This window comes from Calliphora vicina, chromosome 3 (assembly GCF_958450345.1).
Source record: "Calliphora vicina chromosome 3, idCalVici1.1, whole genome shotgun sequence".
NCBI classification, from domain to species: Eukaryota; Metazoa; Arthropoda; class Insecta; order Diptera; family Calliphoridae; genus Calliphora; species Calliphora vicina.
In genome coordinates this window covers 82,751,342-82,775,502 of record NC_088782.1, presented here as the reverse complement: position 1 = coordinate 82,775,502, position 24,161 = coordinate 82,751,342, and the positions used below count along the sequence as shown (strand labels likewise).

At 31.4% G+C, this 24,161-nt stretch overlaps 2 protein-coding genes across 2 annotated transcripts in view; both read right to left on the bottom strand.

The window, feature by feature from the left end:
- LOC135954406 (uncharacterized) overlaps window positions 1-11,237 on the bottom strand; it is a 157,103-nt gene extending 145,866 nt beyond the window's left edge. The window contains exons 1-2 of the mRNA XM_065504572.1: window positions 11,112-11,237; window positions 221-331 (exon numbers count right to left, since the gene is read on the bottom strand). Of these exons, the coding sequence (XP_065360644.1) occupies window positions 221-330 (110 nt within the window). The 5' untranslated portion in view covers window position 331; window positions 11,112-11,237. The remainder of the gene's footprint in view (window positions 1-220; window positions 332-11,111) is intronic.
- A 7,341-nt stretch (window positions 11,238-18,578) lies between these two features.
- On the bottom strand, window positions 18,579-19,511 carry LOC135955571 (uncharacterized). The gene has a single exon (XM_065505925.1). The coding sequence runs from the start codon at window positions 19,509-19,511 to the stop codon at window positions 18,579-18,581; it is 933 nt and encodes a 310-aa protein (XP_065361997.1).
- Window positions 19,512-24,161: the final 4,650 nt, after the last annotated feature.

Below are 24,161 nucleotides of genomic sequence, written 5' to 3'. Positions count from 1 at the left end.
TATATAATGATTGAGTTAAGAATGTTTAAATTTGCAGGGTGTATTGGAACTTTTAAAACCGGATGGTAATACACTCAGCTACACCTACATCATGCACTAGATCATTTGTCAAGTTATTATTATCACAGTGTAATTAATATCAGCTGAAAATCTATTATAGGTTTTGCTGAATATTCTAGTTTATACCCTTATATAAAATATACATAGTACAATTAAATACCTGTTGTATCCTGCTTTGTTATCTAATTCATTAAGTTGTTTTTTGTAATAGCTTTCTCCGATATCATAATTGGCTCCATAAATTCGAGTTCTTCTGTGGCGATTGGACATCCTGAAAAATTTAGGTTAAATATTGATATTGTCAAGTTACTTATTCAGGATTAACTTCAAAAGGAAAGATAATTAAACGAAATTATATCATTTTTGATTATTTTTTCACAAGTAATTTATTACAACACTTATGATAACTCAGCGCCTTATAGTTATATTAGAATATGTTGACAATATAAACATATTAGATATTATTTACACGCTTATTTTGCATTTAGAAAGTAACAAATATTAATACATAATTTTAATATTAAAATGAAATATATAGATAATTTTTCGAGAAAGCATGTATCGGACCTTACTTGTTCCAAATTTGCTAAAACTTGGTACACTGGTTCTTTATGATCATACAAAATTTAAAATTGTACAAAAATCCTTAATTCTCTTTGGTTTGTCTTTTATCGAGGTTCAAAGCTCAAATTTTATGTAAGAATGGTGTTAAATCGCTCAATTTCAATTGTATATGACTTCTTCACAGCTTATAAAGTTTTTACAATAGTGTAGTCATAGCAATGCTTCGATTAATCGAATAATTTCTTACGAATAATTATTCGAACAATTTAAAAATGGCCATTTTCGAATAACGAATAATTCGAACAATTTTATGTAGAATAAAACGAATAAAAGGTACGGAATAAAATATTTGTTATTTAGCTGGCGAAATATTAGAAGAATCGCAATTAATAATCAAATTTTTAACTTAGATTAAAGTGAAGTTGAATGTGATTTTGAAACGGTCGTCGAAAGTGATATTGAGGATGACATTAGTTGTGTTCGCGTACTTGATAATTTGTAATAATTTGTACAAATTATCACTGGAAGTTACGGGATTCCGTTCGTTTACGTTTACTTGTAACGAGAGAGCAAGAGAGTGTTAAAAGCAGTGTTGCCACTTCATGTGTAATTACACATATTGTGTGTAATTTTAACTTGGATGTGTAGCCCATGTGTAATTGAGTGAATGTGTAATTCATGTGTAATTTTAAATTCCAATTATATCCAAAATATATTGTCAATGTATGTCTTTTATCTACATTTTGGATTTTAATTGAATGAATGAATTATGGATTGTTCAGATTTGAAAACCGACTGAAATAAATATGTACTTTATATGAGGGAAAGTAGCTACATATATCCTCTATTTTAGTTGATAAATAAAAAATCCAGTATCTCTAAATGTATTCATATTTATTATATTGTACTCGTTTGTTACTCAGTATAATGGAATTATTGTATGAGGATATGACTCAAGTTTTAACAAAATTAACATTAAGGTTTGCAGAAAAATATGATAAGTAATTTGGAGATTGCTATGTTTGGTTTTCCAAGTGGACATTTCGCCGTTAGTGATAGTTTTGTTTGCGTAATATTGGTAATAGAAACTAAATTTTAGTTTATATTAAAGACTTTTAATTCCAACAAAAAATATAAAACAACAAATATTATTCAATAACTTATACATTTTTACAAGTTATTACAAATTTTTATTGGAAAAAACTTAATTTTCAATTATAATTTTAAATTGTTTATAGAATAAGGGTAAAGGTATTTACAGATAACGGTATAAACTATTATATCGGTAACGGTAATTGCAGTTATAGTAAGAGTGCTATATTCGGCTATGCCGAATCTTATATACCCTTCACCTTTGTTGTGGATGCATTACTATTTTTTATAATAATTAGTATATATGTATGTACAGTATTGGCCATAACTAAAGCACCCCCTCAATAGATTTTTTTAAAACATAATTTTTTTGATAAAAAATTCTTTTTTGAATTCTGATTTGTATATATTTTATTAACTAATATTGTTAATGTCCATATAACATTCATTTAGTAAAAGATAATTTTATGAACAATTAATTTAAAATGATAAATCATATAAAAACACAAAACGCAACGGACAAAACAAAAGCACCCCCTTATAAGATGTTTAAAAATTTGACTACGTTACTGTATATTTGCATTGTGAATTGACGGGACTGACAACGAATGGATTTAAAAATTCCAGAAGATAAAAATAAAGGAAGGCGTAGTGTGTATAATTTAAGTTTTATACAGTTTATTGTAATAAAAACAATGGCATGGAAAAAGTACTCCAGTGAATTTAAAATTAAAGTTATTGAAGACTGGAAGACGGGTTTATCACGACATGAATTGAGTAAATAATTTTCAATTAACAGATCAGTTTTTTTCAGGCTCATTTCAAAGTTTTTGCAGACTGGTCGCATATCAACGGTGCATTCTGGAGGACGTCCACGAAAAAAAACACGGTATTATGATTCCTTGATCAAAAGAGCAATTCAAAAATATCCTATAGCATAATCTAGTCAAGTATGAACAAGTTTAAGATTATGCGTTAGCGAAAGAACAATCCGTTGAAGAGCAGTAGAAGTCGGATTATTCAGTTGACGACCAGCAAAAAAAAACCCATTATATCAGCAAATAACAAGAAAGCTAGATTGGAGTTTGCCAAAGCGCACATCGACTAGAGTGTCAAAAAATGGAAGACAGTACTATTCACTGATTAATCCAAATACAACTTAAAAAGTTCCGATGGAATAAGACGTGTACGCAGACCAAAAGGAAAAAGACTAAATCCTAAGTATTGCAAAGGAACAACTAAACATGGAGGAGGCCATGTAATGGTCTGGGGTGTCTTTTCTGGTCAAGGAATTGGGCCAATTCATAAAATTAATGGGATTATGGATCATTTCATGTACCGTGATATAATGAAAGATGTAATGTTGCCTTATGCCAGTGAAGAGAGGCCACTTAAAGGGAGCTTCCAACAGGATAAAGATCCTAAGCACACCTCCAAAATTTGTAAGACTTGGCTACAGAGCAATAAAATTCAAGTTATTCATTGGACTCCTCAATCTCCCAATATCAATCCTATTGAGAACTTGAGGGATATTGTTAATATGAAAATAAAACGTGAAAATTGCCGAAATAAGGATCGGAAATTTTCACGATTTATTCCAAGCCGTTAAAATAGCCTGGGAAGGAATATTGCAAGACAAGATAAAACTTAATATCTTCTATGCCTAAGTGATGTGTTTGTGTTATCCAATGCAAAGGATTTGCAACAAAATAGTAATTAAAATTAGTGTTATATTATATCCATCAAGGGGTGCTTTAGTTTTGTCCGTTTCATTTTCTACCTTAAAATATTTTTTGATTTTATGTTACCACTTATGAAAAGATTAACTTTAAAAGTATTTGTTTATCAATAATAAACATATTAACAAATGAAAATAATACATATTCGAAATTTAAAAATTGGTTTTTATAAAAGAAAATATAATATGAAAAAAATTCACTGAGGGGGTGATTTAGTTATGGCCGATACTGTATATTGCCCACTTTCAGTACAGCATCCTAAATATATCAAGAACACTTTTAAAAATTGTAGAAGTCACAAACGAAACAAAACAAAAAAAAAACAAAAACAAAATACGCAAAGCAATGAAACCAACACACATCCAAACATACGTATTGTTGCTTTTTTGTCAAAACAAAAACAAAACACGCAAAGCAATGAAACCAACACACATGTCTTTTTTTGATGAAATTTTCAGAGGTTGTCTCAGATTTTTGCTCATATCTCCGTTATTTATGGACGGATTTTAAATAGCAAACTTCTCGAAAGCATGTCTGACAGAATTATTCAAGATTTGGATCCCGAATATATCTGGGGTCTTCACAAAATTGATTTCAACAGACAGACGGACATGGCTTAATCGACTCCGCTATATATAAGGATTCAGAATATCCACGAAGGTGAAGGGTATAAAAACAAGAACGTAGGAATTTGTGTGAGAAAAATGTATTTACAAATTGTTACTAGTTATTTTTTATACCCGTAAGAACTGTTTTGTGTTTATGCTATTGTCTGTCTGGTGTCTGGTGTGTGTTTTAAATAACAAACAATAAAATTGACTTACGATTTACTATTTTGGAAGCTTTATTTCAAATTTATAACTACAAATTTTAAAAATATAAACGTTACAAGATTTTACTGGTAAAGTATTTACTGGGAAGGAAAATGATCAGAGCTATAATTTTTAAACAAATAGTAAAAAATATTTATCTTTGAAACGGAAAACAAAACTGATTTCAAAGCACTTAAATTAGGAATAAATTCAAATTCGAAAGCAAACGGAGTGCTATTTTTTAAATATTGTTAAATTTTAATAGAAATGTAACAATTTCCAATGGAACAATCTCCGAATGAACATTGATTAATATTTGTTAAAAGCGTATTTGGAATTGATATATTTGACCGATCTCAAGAATTCATTAAATTAGAAAAGTTCACTAAAAAACAGAGACCTTGCTTTAATATCCCTCATATATCCAATTCCTGGATAAATTAAAATCACCGCAAGTGAAAATTGTCCATTAACAATAAAGTGATCGTATTTGGTCCAAACATCCCAGAGTCAACTATGACAAACCTTTTATATTTATGACCATTTTAGACCATTTCTCCTATTGAAATCACGAACATTTATTTACATGTGTAATTTTTTCTCGTATGTGTAATTTAGGTATGAGACATGTGTAGTTTATAATTTTCTTGGTGGCAACACTGGTTAAAAGTTACAGTTCGTAGATAGAGAACATGATATATAGCCAAAATAACAACATAAAAAACGTTTAAAACATATGGTTGCAAATGCAAGCAAATCTAAAAAGTTGAAAATTAATACAATTTACAAGTTTTTCAAAGAAAAAAAGTAAAATAGCCCAAAACAAACGTTTTAAATTAATTTATAATAAAATTCAACTTATTTTTACAAATTGTTGTTGCGTACTTTTTTTGTTACTTTTCAGATTGAGAGTAATTTATTTTTACTGTCTAATATAAAGTTACTGGATATTTTTTACTGGAAAGTACGCGAACACACCTATTTATAATGATTACATTGAAATAGATGAAGGCCATGATCTTAAAATATATGTATGTATATTAGGGTCCCTACGCGGGAAAATTGTTTGCGGGAATTCCCGGGAATATTTTTTCGGGAAATGTTTGTCGGGAATTTCTTTATAAGTTTTCTTCTAAAAGTGAATTGAAGCTAATTGAATCATTATATTATATCCATAGATTTTTTCAGTTCTAGCAACAGATAGTCAGTTGGCAAAGAAGTAACCGAATTTTTTCAATCAACTCAAGCCACAGCAGAAAAATTTGGTTATTAAGAATGAATCTAATATAAAGTTTATACTCTTAAAGGAATTAAGATGCCTAACATTACAACTTTTAGGGATATTCAATAAATATTGTTCATATTTAGAGAAAATAATAGTGGTTCAAATTTGTTTATCTGCATGTTTTATAGATTTAGCATAGTCGAAATTCTTAAGTTTTTTAATTAAACAAAGAATTTATTGATTTTATACTGATTAAAACTACGAATGTGGCAATACCGATAAAATGCCACTATTAAATTTGAAACCCTTATAAAGGCTGGTCCAACATTGTACAACCAAGTATAGTTATTTTATACTTCTTTTAAAACCCTGGTACAATTATAAGTCAATTAATTCGAAAAAATTTTCTGGTTTTTGGTTTAATTTAGTGTTAAAAAATTCCCGGGAATCCCCGGGAATGAAACGATTTTTTAATTTCCTCCCGAAAAAAGTCCGGGAAATTAGTAACCCTAATGTATATACATAAGTGATGTTGTTAACCGCGTAGTAAGTGTTCCAAAATATTTAATAAAGCGAATGATAAACACAAATATTGCAAACTAACATTTTGCAGCAAGAAAAGCATGGCGTTCGTTTTATACATGATTTGGAACATCTTTGTCTAACATGGTAATAAACTTTTTGCGTATTTGTAAATGCGTCAATCATGCACTGCCTAACTTCAAATTACCCACGTTTACTGACAATGATATCAAACTTTGGACAGATTCCCTTTATTGTGTAAATCCCCAAGACCACTTTATTAAGCAAAGATTCGGCAACGTTGATAGAGCTTGATGTATAATACAATTTGTTATAAATAATTTAAAAATAGTGAATAATTAATTTACTAAAGAATTAGTTACTCAATTTAAAACTCGAATTAATGAACGACATAAAAAAGTTCTTAATACGTTTATATTGTATTTGAATTCAGGATCAATTTAAAGCATAGCTCCAAAACGGAAACTAAAGGGTTTGCTAGTCAATTGTTTTGTAGATTGTTCGGGAGTTAATCTGATCAGAATATTTCTCTTGAAAGTTTAATCATGGACTTTGTTTTCGAATGTTTTTTATAACATTATCAATACTTGAATTGTTAACTTTAACGTTATTTTTTGTTTTTCTTTAACAATAAAATATTAAAAAACCGACATAAAAACTTCATTCTTTACTTTTTTAAAAAAATTTAAATTATTCGAATAATTCGATTAATTTTAAACGTGTGATCGAATTATTCGACCAAGTAAAAATCTCTTATTCGAATTATTCATTTTATTCGAACAATAGAAAAATAATACTTTAATATGAAATAATACTTTAATTTTTCAATTAAAAATGTATAATAAAAATATTAATATTCAACATAAACTAAAGTGTATAAAGATATGACTTCGAATGGGATAGTGTAAATGTAAATTATAATGAAACCATTTGAAACAGAGAAAATACGGATGAAAATTTTCAATCTAGTCGTATTATCAGGATTGAATTTGTATGTAAATAAAGTAAAAACACTAACATATCTAATCATCTTACGTCATCCGGATCGTGCTAAGTCCCCTTTTACAATGCAGAAATTGAAAGGCAACATTTTTCTCATTCTCTTTTGAACTTGCCTAAACCTAAATTTCGCAACCGCGAAATTAATAGACAGACAGAAATTTGTCGTTTCCTTTTTTCTTTCTTTTTCGTTCTTGATGCTTATGAATATTTGCATTTTCAAATGCATTTAAACATTGAGGTGAGAAAAATCATATGAAGCATCAACATGAAAATTGCGAAGAGTGGAAAAGAGAAACAAAAAGTGTCTAGTACAGATGGTCGCAAGGCGAATTCATAAAAGGTATTGTCAGTTCTACACACTCTGCCTCTTCAACCCCTCACCAACAAACTTAAGGCGCAACTATAATATGCATACACTAGCTTAAAGGCTATATTAGTCTTTGCGTTATGTAACGTTTCTGTTCTGTGTCGTTCTGAATGCTGTTATATTGTAGTTAGTTTTTCCGTAAGATCGTATCAGCTGTTTTTAAAATAATAACCAAAAAACCAACTTGGTGATTTTGTTACTATTTTTAGTGTTTTTTGTATTTAGACCGTCAACATATTATTGTGAACATTTTTATAAATATTGCTTGTTAATGATTTAATTTAAACAAATTTTTTTACATACATTAGAAGAAATTTATATTTATTTTATTAAATTTCAATGTTTTTTTGAAAATCTTTCAAAAAATGTTGGCACCACTGCTTTTATATTGTTAGAATTTTTGTCTGTATATGATACCAGCTGTTATAGCTGTCACTTAACGTTGCGGACAAGATTCTGTTTTCATCCGCAACAGAACGGCAACGTTACAGAAAAACTAACGACATACACAACTTCCCCTAAGCTAAAAACAAAACAGCTGATTCGTTACGGAACGTACAAACTAATTAGGCCTTAAGTCAGCGTAAAGGGGGGTCAGACGGCATGTATTGCTTGGGTTTTGTGTCATGTATTGGGACATTTTTCCATATGTAAACGTATGCATACCGTGTGATCCATATGAAACTTCGTGTATGTAAAATACATGTGTATTACTTGTGACATTTTTGGCAATTAGAGCATGTTCTATTTTCGCGTGTATTTCAAATACAACACTGTGTGTTTTATTTTCATAATATAATAAGAAATACGTATTTTTTTAATTACGTGTTGCACATAAATGTAAGTACATTATGTCCACCTAAAAGTTTCTTCGGATTTTCTTAAGCATTTGACAGACTTTTCGTTCGGTTTTGACATTAACTTAAGCTAGCTTATGCATATTATAGTTGGGCCTTTAGTCTGTGTGCCTTTCAATTTCTGAATTGTAAAAGGGGACTAATGCAAAAAGTAGCATTCATCACTTTTTTGTTATACGGATGAATTTTTTTATCGTCGAAAGCCCCAACAATTAGAATTGGCTATATTTTATCGTGACGACATACTAACAGTTCTCATACAAAAATTATATTAATTGGAAGTATATCGTTATGAAAAACGAACGTTTTTATACATGTTTACAGTTTGAAAGTAAAACTATAGTACTTATAACTACTTACCCACGTATTCATAAAAAAATTTTAAATTTAAACAACGGAAATTCCCGGAAATTTTTTAATACTAAATTAAACCAAAAACCATTAACATTTTTTCGAATTAGTAGTCTTAGAATTTTACCAGCGTTTTAAAAGAAGTATAAAACAACTCTATTTGGTTGTACAATATTGGTCCAACTCTTTTAAGAGTTTATACTATAAAAGTGGCATTTGACATGTCTTGTCACACACGTAGTTTTAATCGGTATAAAATCAATAAATTATATTATTTTACAAACAAATTTAAACCACTTTTATTATTATCTTCTGTAAATATGAATATCCTTAGAAGGTGTTATGTTAGGCGCACTAATAATTCCTTTATGACATATACATAATTTCAATTTGAGTCATTCTAAATGATCAAATTGATCTGCTGTGGCTGAAGAATATTAGTTGAATGACAAAAATTCGTTTATTTCAATGCTTCATTGCCAACTGACTATCTGTTTCTAGAACCGAAAAGAAATTATAGATATAATGGAATCATTCGATTAGCAATAAATTTGGCCATTATAACAAATCAGAATATTGCAAATTTAAGAAGAAAACGTATAAAGAAATTCCCGACAAAAATGTCCAGGAAATTTTTCCCGCGTAGGAAAATTATTATATGTATGTTGTTGGCTTACTTTTTTCAGATGGAGAGAAAATTTATTTTTACTCTCTAAAATAAAGTTACTGAATAATTTTATTGTCTAAACGTTATATATAATTGGGGTATTCACACGGTCTCCTATTAGTCGTATTGTCATAATGTCCTAATATATTATAATAGTTGTTGTTGTGTTTTAAACCAAAAAAAGTATTATTTTATGACAAAACAATAAACATAGTTCAAATAGTCTTATTAGTTTAGAATTTTTTTTGAAACACAACAAAAATTTGTTTAAACTTTGTTAAAATTTGTTATATTAGGACATTATGACAATATGACCAAAATAGTAGACCGTGTGAATACCCCAAATGTATCACTGACAATAAATACGGATAAACATTTAAACGATATACTCTTTATATTTATTAACATTTTAAAAAAACAAACAAGTATTTTTGTATCACCTATAGTTTTATATGTAAACAGCTGTTATCATTTTACTTCGTAATAATCGTGTAAACGGAAACGATTTTTCGTCAGATTTTTTGTCGTACGGGTGATATTTCCTTAATTTTTTTTCGTCAAGTCCTGCGTAAATTCGTGTGATTGATATTCTATCACACCAATCTTTTGAAGAACGTAAATTTGACAATAAATATAACAATTCTTGAGAATTTTAATCTATAGGTTTATGTACTCACACCATTTTGAAGGTGTATTGTATTGGCATCTCCAACTACTTCAGATATATATTTCTGAAAAATATGTATGTATGAGAGTTCGCTGGACTTCAGAAACTCTCAAGAAAAAAGCATAAAACGGAGGGAACCGTTTTTTGTTGAATAATAGGTCAATACTCACCAAACTTAGTAGGATTGGTTAGATTTATGTTTTTACATGAGACTCATTTGTGCTAAATTTTACTTTTATATAATTGTTTTTATTTAATTCAATTATTATATTTTAACCCCATTTCTGTATGAGATTTGTATGAGGGCTAGATGAAATAATTCATCGATTATCAATTTTATAATGATACTTTCTTAAGCTAAAAGTGGAACAAGTTCCAAGTTTAAATCTAATAAGTTTTTCCAGTTTTGAAAATATACACTGGTTAAATATCTAAATAATAATGCCCATAATTTCAACAAATAGATAACTATGGTGTGAAATACCCAGCTGATAGATTTACCTAAAAGGTAACTTGACATTAATATCAAATGCATATCTACGGATCAAAATTACTAAATATTTTTACTCCATAAGTAACTAAGCACTGATAGATATCTATTTGTAGAAATTACGGGCATAAGACAAATATATTTGTATGTGCATTAATTAATTTTTTTATTTCCAATCATAATGGAAAATACGGTAAATATATAAATAGCCAAATTACATATGGCTATAAAAAAACATTTACGCAAAGTTTTTAAAATCAACTGGAAGTTTTGATCTACTGATAACCCATCGTCTAACATTTTCCGTTGGTCTCATTAGAAACAATTTCATGTTGCACAGTGTAATTTTGAATGACCTATTTCTTTTTTTTTGGTTTAGATGTGACATTTTCAAAAAATTGTTAAATGTTTCTCTCCTATATAGGTATACGTTTCGCATTAAAGGCGGTTTATTTTCACTTTTTTTATAACTAATTACATCTGTCAGGCACTTCACTTTTTTCTAAAATGTATGTACTTTTAGTTTGTTTTTGATCGAATCTATTAAATAAATACGATAGACTATAGATTTTTAAAAACATGCAATGATAAATAAAAAAAATGTTAATTTGCATTGATTATAATTTTAAACAAATTAAGCTCATAATGAATTCCTAGTAAATAAATATACTTTACTTAGTAGTAATATTTTTGTAATGATGTATTAATATAAAGAACAAATAAGTTATCTAATTTTGTTTTCTTTTATTTGTTTCACCACAATTCTCTAACATCAGTATTACACTAAATATAATATGAACAAATTTCTCTATGTACGAAATTGTTGTTATTCTATAAATAGCTGATTGTTTCATACCTGAAATAAATAAATATGAATGTAGAACAAGTTTAAAATTGTTTCTATAAATAAGTACATCTATAAATATGTATGCATGTATATTAGACTGCTCCAAAATTGTATGGAGAAACGGGTATTACCACTCCCCCGAATTGTTCATTTTTGTTAAAGCTGCCTAAAATTTCGCAAAACCATCAAATATCTGTAGAAATAGATAAATAGATAAACTATATATCGAGGGTTTATATTCAAATAGTGCTATTAGCAAAATCAACATTTTAAAGGAGAGCGAAAAAACTGTTGTCACTTGAAGGCAGGGTTCCCAACTTTCACATCTATTTTGAGAGGTATTGCCAACTGAAAATAATGTTTTTTGTCGGTATATTGAGAAAACCAAAATTGTTAACAGTTTATCGGCCTAATAAATTTATGTCGACATTTAGTAACAGGCAGTAATAACTAAAATGTATTTTACAATGTTATTTAAAAACGACGTCTAAATCCTACATATGCTAAGGTTTTATTAATTCCTGATATTCGTGTTTATATGTTAGATAGCAGTTTTTACATGTTAAAGTTTTAGCTATTCTAGCAGTGAAATAAGCAGTTAGCACTATTTGAACAAAAATAATAATGAGCTTTAATGAAAACTTTGAGGTTTTTATGTAATAACTAGCTGAACCCGGTCCGCGTTGCTGGCCCTTACAATAATTCTGTTTTATATTGCATCTCGATTTGAATATACAGTGTCGGAAAAAAAAGAACGGACTTCCCCGACCTGACATCGCACGCGAAACACTGAGGTGGTCATTTGACAAAGTTGTAGCAGATATCTATAAGTTAAGGCAAATGGGATATTATATTTATGAATTCATCTTAAGGACAGGAGATATACGTTTCTTTTTTTTTATTTACTCGGGAGCAAACCACATACAAAACATGAATTTTCCAAATGTAAGCCAACAATAGTCAACGATTGGCCTTATACTTTGTCGTTGGAAATCTTTGGTATGCGTGAAATCATTACGTCTTCGCATTTTAATCTGCCACCGATGATTGTTGCCTCAATTAAATTTGGTGAACATTTTTTGATGGTCAATCGTGTTCCGTTGCATAATTTTGGCGCGTTTATGTTGCGGAGAAACATTATCTGTGATCCAACCTTCAATGTTTCAGTAGCATAATTGAGGCTTGTTTTTCCTTCATTACTGTGTCAATCGATTTGTATTTCATTATTTCGCCAGTCAGTTTCAATTAATTTGCTCATTAAGCTTGTTGACATCATCATTTTTTGGTACCAAAATTCCACGTTCCCACAGCCAATCCGAATTTTTGTAGTTGGTTGTAAGACTTGTGAGTACCTTGTCGACAAAGGATTGAATATTCATTTGAATTTGGCAGAAGTTCGGCGGGAACCAAATCTTATTTGTCGACGTTGTTTACTATATTAGTTGTACTTTCGGAAATTTTGTTTATCATCGGTTGATAATATAAAAGCACTTTTATATTACAATGTTAACAGCGGCCTACTTGTTTTATCGAACGATATGAAAATTTGGTATGTACCGGACATGTTACACCAAATCATTCGTTTCAGAGTACACCACTGTGAATTAAAATTTTTAAAATGATGTTAAGCAACGAAATTAAAATTAGCATTGTTTGATAATTGGGAATGGAAAAAGCCATTTATTTCTCGAATGAAAAAATAAAAATAATTTTTTGGCAATTTTTTTTTTAACTTTTTTTTTTATTTGCAAATGTTTGGCCACAATTACTGACCTTGAAATCATTAGGTATAGTGTCATTAGCGGTATAGTGTAAAAAATTTTTTCAACAAGCCACGCCGCCGCCGAATCACTCGGATGGTTGGCGGCTCAATTGCTAGCCGATTCTCATTTTTTCTATCGTATTTTATTAAATATTAAGTTACAATTAATTTTTGGTTCTTTTTTAATATCAGTGAATACTAACGAAAATCGGTATTTAATTGAATTAGTGGCAGTGATACCATATATATGCATTTATCTTGTTTTTACTGTTTTGTGTGAAGCTTAATTAAGATATACATATAAAATCTGAACACATCTATTATTGTCAGGAACCGTAACAGTTATTACTTTTCATAGAAGTTATATTTTTTCACAAAAGAAATATAAAGGGTATTCATTTCCAAAAAAGGGAAAATTACACTCTGATTGTTTTACACTTTTACACAAACACAAGAAAAAATTGTTTAAAAAAATACAAATTTTTGTGGATTTTTTTTCTTGTGTTTGTTGTGTAAAAGTGTCAAAAAATCAGAGTGTAATTTTCCATTTTTTTTTAAATGAATACCCTTAACTTGGTTTTTGATTTATTTGTTTTGTAATTAATTTTTAATAAATAAAAATATTTTTATTTAAAGTAGCGTTTTTGGGTATTTCTAAAAAGTAGGAATACTGTTGAGACAAATTGACATGAAAATATTTTATAATTTGCTTAAAAAGCTAATTTTATATTGTTTGAATTCGGCTATGATGATTTTTTTTTCAGCCAGTAGAAAACTCGGCGTAGAGCCGGCTAGCCGCCGCCGAAAATTGTTGCTCATAAGTCGCCGCCGAAATTTTTGAATCGGCTTGCTTCTCTGCCCTCCGCCCACAGACCGAATGATTTTTTCAGCCAGTAGAAAACTCGGCGTAGAGCCGGCTAGCCGCCGCCGCCGAAAATTGTTGCTCATAAGTCGCCGCCGAAATTTTTGAATCGGCTTGCTTCTCTGCCCTCCGCCCACAGACCGAAAATCAAAAATCTGACGATTCACTGAAAATTTGATAAAAATCGCTCCAGCCATATATCCGGAATCACAATGCCGATTTCGTGCAAACTTCACATAAACCATCTACAGACCATCCCCAACGAACCCTGCAATTTTGGTTGAAATCGGTCGACCCGTTTTCGCAGTTAATGGTGACATCAAAATGTACACTTCTTTTTATATATAAGAAAGATTAGTTATAAAATAATATTTAATATATTGGCCCATAATCATAGTCAAACACTAAAGTCGGTTCTTTTTAAAATCAACTTTAAAATAAAAACCTGCTTTTTATTAATTTGCAACCATAGTCAAAATTAAAGTATGTTTTAAATTGAACCGACTTTAACTGGGTGCCACCGCAAATGTAGAAAATGTTTTCATACAATATACAACAAAAAACAGACAAGTGGCAACGCTGAACAGCTGACATACAAAATTAAAAAAAAATCCAAAAAACGTAAACAATAAATGTAACCGGGACATCTAAACAAAGAAAGTTGTTTGTTGTGGAAAAATGGAAAAGATAACATTAATTAATAATTACGATATTTTGGTACTAATTTTATTGATAACTGTTCAATAATTGCAAAATCTCTATCAATATCTTGTAACTTAAACATTTTTTACTTTGTGACGAACTTTTTTACTCGGCGAAGAACAGCTGATGCTGTTATTAAACGAGTTAAAAACAACTTCAGCTAGTTTTATATTTAGAGTCGACTTCAGCGTCAGAAGTATACTTTAACTTGTCTATGATAGACCTAAAGTCCACTCTTAAGTAAAGTCGAGTTTAATTCTCTTAAAATGTACTTTATTTTTGACTATGATTATGGGCCATTATGGATAAGTAAAATATTAAGAAACACGTTATCATGTTAAATGAATTTGAAATAATAGTTAATTAATTTTATATTAAACCATTTTGAAATGCAATAAACAATTTAGGCATATTCATAATCAATTTTTAAATTTATTACAGTTTTATAAAACAGATTTTGTATGGAAAATCTGTCTTATAAACCTTTTATAAAATTAAAAATTGATTATGAATAAGGGGGTTAATCTTTACCCGCATGTTTTAAATTATCATAAAAATAATGATATTCTTTCGGAATAACAGGCTTCAATTCTTGTAAATGCTTCCAATTGCTTAGTTGAATAGGACATACAGTTGTGTTCATAGAAATAGGAGCGAACCTATAGGAATATTTCTGTTTTTTATTTATTTAAGTCAATGGATTAAATCCTTACAGACTATTATGAAAATATATAGTATATAATTACAATGAATTTACAAAAAGTACAACAAATAATTAATCATTTAAAAAACGAATAATGTTATATTTAATTACACTTGTTTTAAGAGAAAAATCAATTAGATGATAAAGATTATTGAATTCGCAGTATAATCTCCTTATTGCATCAGCTTGGGCGTAGTTAGTTCTAACGTTTTTGACATACAGTGGCTTGAAATGACGTGACAATCGTTGAGGGACGTTGAAAGTACCATTATTTACAAGGAATTCGGAGCAGACTTCACCATTAATTATATTGATCATAAATGTTACATTAAGCATAGTTCTTCTACTGTGTAATGTAGGCAATTTTATTAACTTAAGTCTATCAATGTATGATGGAAGGTTTATTTCAGGATTCCAACGTAAACCACGTAAACAGAAGAGTAAGAATTGTTTTTGTACAGATTCTATTCGCTGAATATGAATGTTGTAATAAGGATCCCAGATAACAGAGCCATATTCCAATATAGGTCTTACTAAAGAGATGTAAAGTTGTTTTGTGATGTAGGGGTCGCTAAATTCCTTAGCCCAACGTTTTATAAATGCAAGTACACCTCTGGCTTTATTTATTGTCATAGTAATATGCGAAACAAAGTTTAATTTATGGTCTAGTAAAATTCCAAGATCAAGAAAATTTTCAACAGAATCAAGCTGATAATTGCCCAAAGTATAGTTGGCGGGAATATAATTACTTCTAGAAAAGCGCATAAGTTTACATTTTTTTAAGTTTAATTCCATTAGGTTTTGACTGCACCAAAAAAAGAAATTGTTGAGATCGGATTGGAGATAAAAATGATCCACATATTGAGAGAAGCTCAAAAAGATTTTGACATCATCCGCATACATTAGAATGTAACGTTTTATAAATGCAAGTACACCTCTGGCTTTATTTATTGTCATAGTAATATGCGAAACAAAGTTTAATTTATGGTCTAGTAAAATTCCAAGATCAAGAAAATTTTCAACAGAATCAAGCTGATAATTGCCCAAAGTATAGTTGGCGGGAATATAATTACTTCTAGAAAAGCGCATAAGTTTACATTTTTTTAAGTTTAATTCCATTAGGTTTTGACTGCACCAAAAAAAGAAATTGTTGAGATCGGATTGGAGATAAAAATGATCCACATATTGAGAGAAGCTCAAAAAGATTTTGACATCATCCGCATACATTAGAATGTAGCAAAAATTTAAAACATCCGGAAGGTCATTGATGAACAGGGAGAAGAGAATAGGACCAAGGTGGCTCCCTTGAGGTACACCAGAAGTAACCAAAATATTTTTGGAGTATTTATTATTGAATTTAACACATTGAGTTCTATCCAAAAGATACGATTTTATCCAGTTTAGGCTGCGAGATGTTAAACCCAGAAGGTCCAGCTTAATAAAAAGAAGGTTGTGATTTACTTTATCAAAAGCTTTACTAAAATCGGTATATACGGCATCAGTTTGTTTTCTTTGGACAAAGCCTTGGTTTACATGTGTTGTAAGTTGAAGGACATTCGTTGTAGTAGAACAACCTTTCCGAAATCCGTGTTGACACGATGACAGTATAGATGATGATTGATGGTACATGTAATCAGTGATAAAATTCTCAAAAATCTTAGGAATTGCACTGAGTTTAGCAATGCCTCTATAATTGGAGATATCAGATTTATTACCGGATTTAAATAACGGAATAATGTAAGAAGACTTCCAAATTTTAGGAAAATAGCCATATTTAATGGATGTGTTGAACAACATTATTAATGGTTTTACCAACGATTGAGCACAATAATGTAAGATGCAGCTTGGAACACCATCAGGATCATAATTATACGAAATTTTTAGTTTATTTAAACTTTCCAATAAATCAACAGAGTCAATATACGGGAACGCTATATCACGGTTAGTGTATAATGAGTAGGGGTAACTATCAGAGACATATTGTGCATCCGAATATGTACTAGCAAAAAAATCAGCAAACATATTACATACGTTAACGTCATCGGAAGATTCACAATTGTTGAATTTCATTACAGAAGGATATCCATTTGTCTTTCATTTAGAGTTGACAAATTTGTAAAACGATTTAGAGTTAAGTTTAAAATCATTTTTCATTTTAAGTAAATATTTATTATAAAGGAAATTGTTGAGAGTATTGTATTCAGCACGAGAAACTGAGTATTTACCATAATCTACGAGAGAGCCAGATTTTTTAAATTTTTTATAATATTTATTCTTTAAATTCTTTAGTTTAGTTAAATGTTTAGAATTCCAAGGAGGACCAGTGTGTTGGTAAAAACTGTGTTTTGGAGTGCATTCATCCATGAAAGAATATATTTTATTGTAAAAAATGTCAGCCATGTCATCCAAAGTTGAATTGTTTAAGTATGGGACACACAGTAAATCATTCCAATTGGTATTAGATATTAACTCATTTAATTTAACGTAATTTGTTTGTTTAAAATTATAAACTTTCTGGTGGTTTATTTGAGTTGCGGATTTATGTGCAAGAGGCAATGTAAAAACAAGTTCGAATGTGGGATGAAATCTATCTTCCGGTAAAGTAACAGGATCTGAGCGAGAAATTACACAATTGCATGTATCGTTTACAAATAACAAATCTAATAATTTTCCAAATTCATTAAAAACGTTATTTAGTTGATAAAGGCAGATATCGAATATATTATTTAAAAAATCATCGTCAAAGTTTTTAGATTTTGTTGGAATTAAGTTAGGAGCATCAGGTAACTTTGTCCATGAAATAGAGGGCAGATTGAAATCACCAAAAACAAAAAAAAAAACATCATCTGTTTCAAAAAGATCAGCAATCATTTTTATGGCATTTACATGTTGTTGATATACTAGTTCATTAGAATTAGGAGGTATGTATGAACAGGTGAGGTAGATTTTTTTATTTTTCAGTTTTATCATTACACTAATGAATTCAATATTTTCTGAAGAGCAGGACGAAATTGATTCAGAGGCAAAATGGCATGAAACTTCAATTAAAACACCACCGCCGTTTCGATCATTTCTATTATATCTGTAGATCTGATATTTATTGCAGAGAAGTTCAGAATTGAATACGTTGTCTTTCAGCCATGTTTCAGTAAAAACAATAACATCATAAGTAAAATCATAACTATTTATAAGAAGGTTTGACATTTTAGTGTTTAAGCCTCGAACATTCTGATAAATAAAGGTTAATCGATCAATAAGTTCACAATTCAGTTTTTTGAAATGTTGGAGTTTGAATTATCATTTAATCGGTGACCAGACGGAAGTACAGCAATGTTATGTTTTCTTGGATTATCTTTAAATTCATATTCACGTACCAAAGTATTTGCAGGCCAGAAATTAGGATTTACTATTTGTTCATAAAGATCGTGGGGAACATTGAGTTTGAAAGATGTACTCCTCCTAGGTTGTGCATACGAAAATTTATATGTGGTAAAGTCAGCTTCAAAATTCAATTTTGATTTTATGTAAAAGTTTATTTGTTCAACAGTAGTATCAGATGCAAAACGGGATATAAAAATTGATTTATTAGGCGGAATAATTTTTAAGCCAGTATTTGAAATTTGATTTGTAGCAGCATTTGAAGTACCAGCAATATTATCATAATTAACAAATGTAGCGGTAGTTTGCATATGTGAATATTCTGAATCCGATATAGTATTCAACATTGTAGCATAGTTATCGGGGTTACTCTTTGATGTACTTGGTGTAATTGAATCGGGATCAACAACATTGGAAACAGAAGCACCAGGACTTTGAGAAGCGTTTGTTTTATTTTTGGTTCTTGATGATTTTCGGCGTTTAGGAGAAGATTGCGGTGGAGAATTTAGACAATTTAATTGTTTAAATTCTTCATATAGATTTCCATAAGCTGCTATCTCACTGGACAGTGCAGATAATTTATTTTGAATATTTAGAAATGTATTTTTAGTGCTTTGATAAAAACGATAATATTCGACACCAATTTTTCGACAGGCATTGCAACACCAATGTAAACCTTTAGTTTTACACACAGCTTCAGCAACCAAACCGGACAATCCACTGCACTTAAAATGACACATGCCATGACAAAGCCAACAAACCACCATTCTTTCATCATCACAAGTACAGCTTTTGTTGAGACATTTAAATTTATCTGCCATAGTAATTTTTTTAAGTGTATGTCGATAATACCGATTATTGTTAAAGAATACAACGCTGACTAATGGTAGATATGGCAGCACTGATAATATTGACAGATTATATTCAGCAGATCAAATGTTTATTTACGAAGAAATGTAATTCCAGTTGAGTGTAATTTTAATGATAATTAATAATTATTGTATATGTGTTTGTAAACAATAAAATTTATGATTTAACAATGAAAAATTAAGTATTTATAAATTATTTAAGACACAAGTGTAACATGCAACAGAATGCAATTTTATTACAGAACAAATTTAATTCACTTTAAATATTTAAACTGTTTATTATACCAAAAATAAAAATTAAAACACCAGGACTGTATATAAAGTACGTGCGTTTATGAAAAAGTAAAACTCTTTTGAGATTAATTTTTAACTAAAAACAAATTGATGTATTCCATTTGTTTTTGTTTAATGTAATTTTAAAAAATAAAGACTTGTTTACAACAAAAACAAACTAAAGTACGTTTTATTCAAAAGTTAAAAGTAGAATGATAAAACAAGAATTAACATGAATGAAAATGAACACAAGAAAAATGAAATGAATATAAAATAATGTTGTCAATGTATAAAATAATCGCCAATTCAGTGTCAAATACACAACAATTCTTCCCCTTCATCATTGGAACCTAGGGAGAATAAATAAGTTGCCTTTTTCTGATTCTTGTCGACCTGCGTACTGATATATGAGACCGCTGCGATGAAGAGGATTCAGGGTTCCCATGCTGTGTATGAGCTGGGTTGGGTTGGTGTGAAGTAGTTCAAGTCGCTTCCAGACACTTCACTCCCTCCTTGCGGTGACATTTGAATAGAGGAAAATCTTCTAATACCTGGATCTTGAATGCTGGTTTGTGTCTTGGGTGTTGTTCTGCTCGTAACATCGCCTTCATCAGGAACACCAGTATTCCTTATTTGGTCTATATGACGTTTAACACGTTTACCCTTATAGTCCACTTCGTAATGCAAGTCACCTAAGCGTGTTAATATAGTGCCAAACAACCACATTTCCATTCGTGGATTTCCAGACAAAAAATGTACACTTGCGCCTTTATCAATTGTTCTATACGTTGGTGAGAATTGCATGTATTGATTTTCCATAACTGAGCTTGGAATGTCCGTAGGGTAGACGAGATCCAATCGAGTACGAATAGTACGGCCTAAAAACAATTGTGAAGGGGACTGACCCGTGAGTGTGGTACTTTTCGATATTGTCTGAGAAATTCATTGAGGTTTTCCTGAAGTGTGCGTCTGGTTGTGCCCATATTCTTAAAGGCATCCTTAACGGTCTGCACGTATCTTTCCACCTATCCGTTGCTTGATGAATGGTAAGGTGCTGTTCGTTTGTGATACTTAACACCAACAATGCCGAGATAATTCTTGAATTCGGCGGAAGTAAAGCTAGCTCCGTTGTCAGAAACAATGGTAACGGAAGCTCATCAAGCACATTTACCGTCGCCGCAGTGCTGACTGAGTTAGTAATTTTCACCTCGACCCACTTACTGAAAGCATCAGTAATTATTAGCAACATTGCGCCTTCAAAAGGACCTGCGTAGTCAACATGGATACGCTCCCAGGGTCCTTTGGTATATTCCCAGTGATGTTGACGAAACTTGGCTGGGTTGTGGACATTACGAGCGCAGTAAGCACATTTTCGAGCAATGTTCTCTATATCAGCATCGATGACAGGCCAATACACAAATGATGTCGCCAGCCCTTTCATCTTAGCGACACCCAGGTGCGCAGTATGCAGGTCGTCCAGTATTCGTCCGCGAAGGGTGTCGGGAATTACAACTCTGTGATCATAAGTAAGGCAGCTATTAGTGAGTTTGTAATTAGTTTCAGGTTCTCTGAATCCATATTGTTTCAAATTCTTTCCTTCTTCAAGTAAGCGTAAAATATGTCCCAAGTGCTCATCTTTAGATGTCTCACGAACAACTAATTGGTTTCTCACGGGAAGTTGTCTAATTTGGTTGGTCATGAAATTATCGAAGCCATCGTAATCCCACTCAGGTGTTGTATTGGGATCATGAGTCTGGATTTGTAATATTGTGTCGTTGCGGATTGCTCTAGAACAATAATCTGCATTAATATTGGCCTCGGTATTCCTAAATTCAATATCAAAATTTGATAAAAAATCTGCATAATTTGACATCCTGCTGATGCACAATACTGGTATCGATTTGTTAGGGTGTAATATCTGGGACAGAGGCTTGTGGTCGGTGACTAAAGTCCAATGTCGTGCATACAAGTACAAGAAAATCTTCTGGACAGCTCATACGATGGCCAGGGCCTCCTTATCCATTTGGGGGTACTTCTGTTCCGTGGGTGTTAAAGTGCGGCTTGCATACGCCACTGGTCTTTCCAGTTTGTTGGCAACTCGCTGTGACAAAACAGCACCTAGGCCAGTTTTGCTAGCATCCGTAGCCAAAACAAGCTACAGGTTCGGATCATACGGCATAAGCACTTGAGGTGATATTAAAGCTGTTTTAATATCTTGATATGCATCCTCTGCTGCATCCGTTCAGATAAATTCATCATTGAAAAGAACATCTCGGAGACGCCGATCTCTAGTGGATAAGTTTGGGATAAATGAACTGTAATACGTGGCCTTGCCCAAAAACAGTTGAAGCTCCTCTACATTCGTGGGTTTGGGTACATCTCTAACCGCCTCAATATGTTTATCCGATTTGTGAACGCACAGTGGGGGATCTGAAAAAAAGTGGAAATAAATCTGTAACTTCTAAACGAATAGCCCGCATGCCGGTAGAATAAATTTTGTGTCCATGAAACTCAACAGCGGGATCCGCAAATACACATTTACTACGGTTAAGGCGCAGTCCTTGTAGTCGGTCTAGTGTTGTCTGAAGGGTAAGAAGCATAGCATCAAAATCGACAGCGTAAATTAATAAGTCATCAAAAAAATTACATACATTCGCAATGCCCTGTAACACCGTTTCCATTCGTCGCTGCCAAATGACAGGGATATTCGCCGCACCGTATTCGGCCCTGGTAGGACGAATGAGTCCATGTGTTGGCGTATTAGGTGTCAAGGCGTGACTAAATTCTCTATCTATTGGTAAGTGGGAATACGCATCCGTAATGTCAAGATGACAAAACATTTTGGCCCCACTCATTTTGTTAAACAGATGTTCAGCACGGGGAATTGTCCTATATCCTCGGATTCAGTGTGGGTTTATAATTTCCCGTGATTCTAATCTTGCCGTTCTTCCTGTTGACGAAATGTGTGGTCGATGCCCATTCCGAGAAATCAACGCGATCATAAAACCCAGATGCTATTTTCGAATCGATTTCGGCAGCATAGGATTCACGCAATGCAATTGGTATTTCCCTCGCCTTTGAGAATACCGGTCCGACTAATTTACCTGCTGTCTCGCCAAAGAAATCGTCATATGAATTCAAAATATGCTGAAGAGTTTCATTCTGCGTAGAAGTCAATGATTTCGTGGCTACTTTTATAGTATTTACTTGATCTGATTTATTGCTTATCATTCCGCAAGGAGCACCGTTGTCCAATTCCATTTGGATGGCGGTACCATTTATAGTTGTACTTATCATTCTCTTACATGTTTTCACGTCATTTAATTTATGAATACTCTCCACGAAGTCTATTTCAGTTTCGGGATCCCCGGTCAGTTGAGATGTTTTCGAATTTCACACTCTAGAAATGTTGCCTGTCTTTCCACAATTATAACACGTAGCATTCAAAAATTTACGTACCTTCCTTTGATGTTGGCCAATACAACCATAACAACCCGTATTCAACCCCTTCTGTTCATTAGTATCTCTCTTGATACGATTGTCACCTTGTCTCATATTAGGGGCGTGCTTTCTCTCGTTCCTTCGTTGTGAAAAAGTACCTACTTTATTCGTGAGGTCAGCAGGCTGAGATAATGTTACTGATGTTTTCATGTCAGTTGTCGTCTGATGAGATGACTCCAAAGCGTGAGCTATTTCGTATGCCTCTCTAAACGTAGAAGGTTTCTTCGCAATAAACTCATCACAAATGGGTTTTGATTTCAATCCCACTAAAAATTGTTCAATCAACATTCTGTCAAGGAATTCCGCGTACTCGCAGACTGATGTTGCCTGTTTAAGCCTCAAAGCAAAATTTGCCATTGTTTCACCATATTCCTGCAACGTTCGTCGCAACTTAATACTTTCTGCGTACTTATTCTTCTCAGCTTCGAAATGTGCTATCAATGCCTTCTTTAACTCACTGTATGTAGCGTTATTAGGAGATCGTGGGCTCATCAACACTTTTAACGCGTTATTCAATTCGGAACCAATTTTCACTCTGGCATAATTTGCGTATTCCTCTTCTGAAATCTTGCTTAATTTTAAAGCCCATTCAAGTCTGGTAAAATAATCACATAATGTAATTTCGTATGTAGATCTATATTCTGAGACAGAAAATGGTGGTGGCTTTTGATTCGTAGAAATTTGCTGATGTGGGACACTGTTCAATACCGCCTGTGTTGCCTGTTGTACTGCCTGCAATCACATTCGTCAACGGTTCAATTTGTTCAGGATTCATGGTCACTGTGGAATTCGCACTTAGAATCCCACTTCTAACACCACTTTTAAATA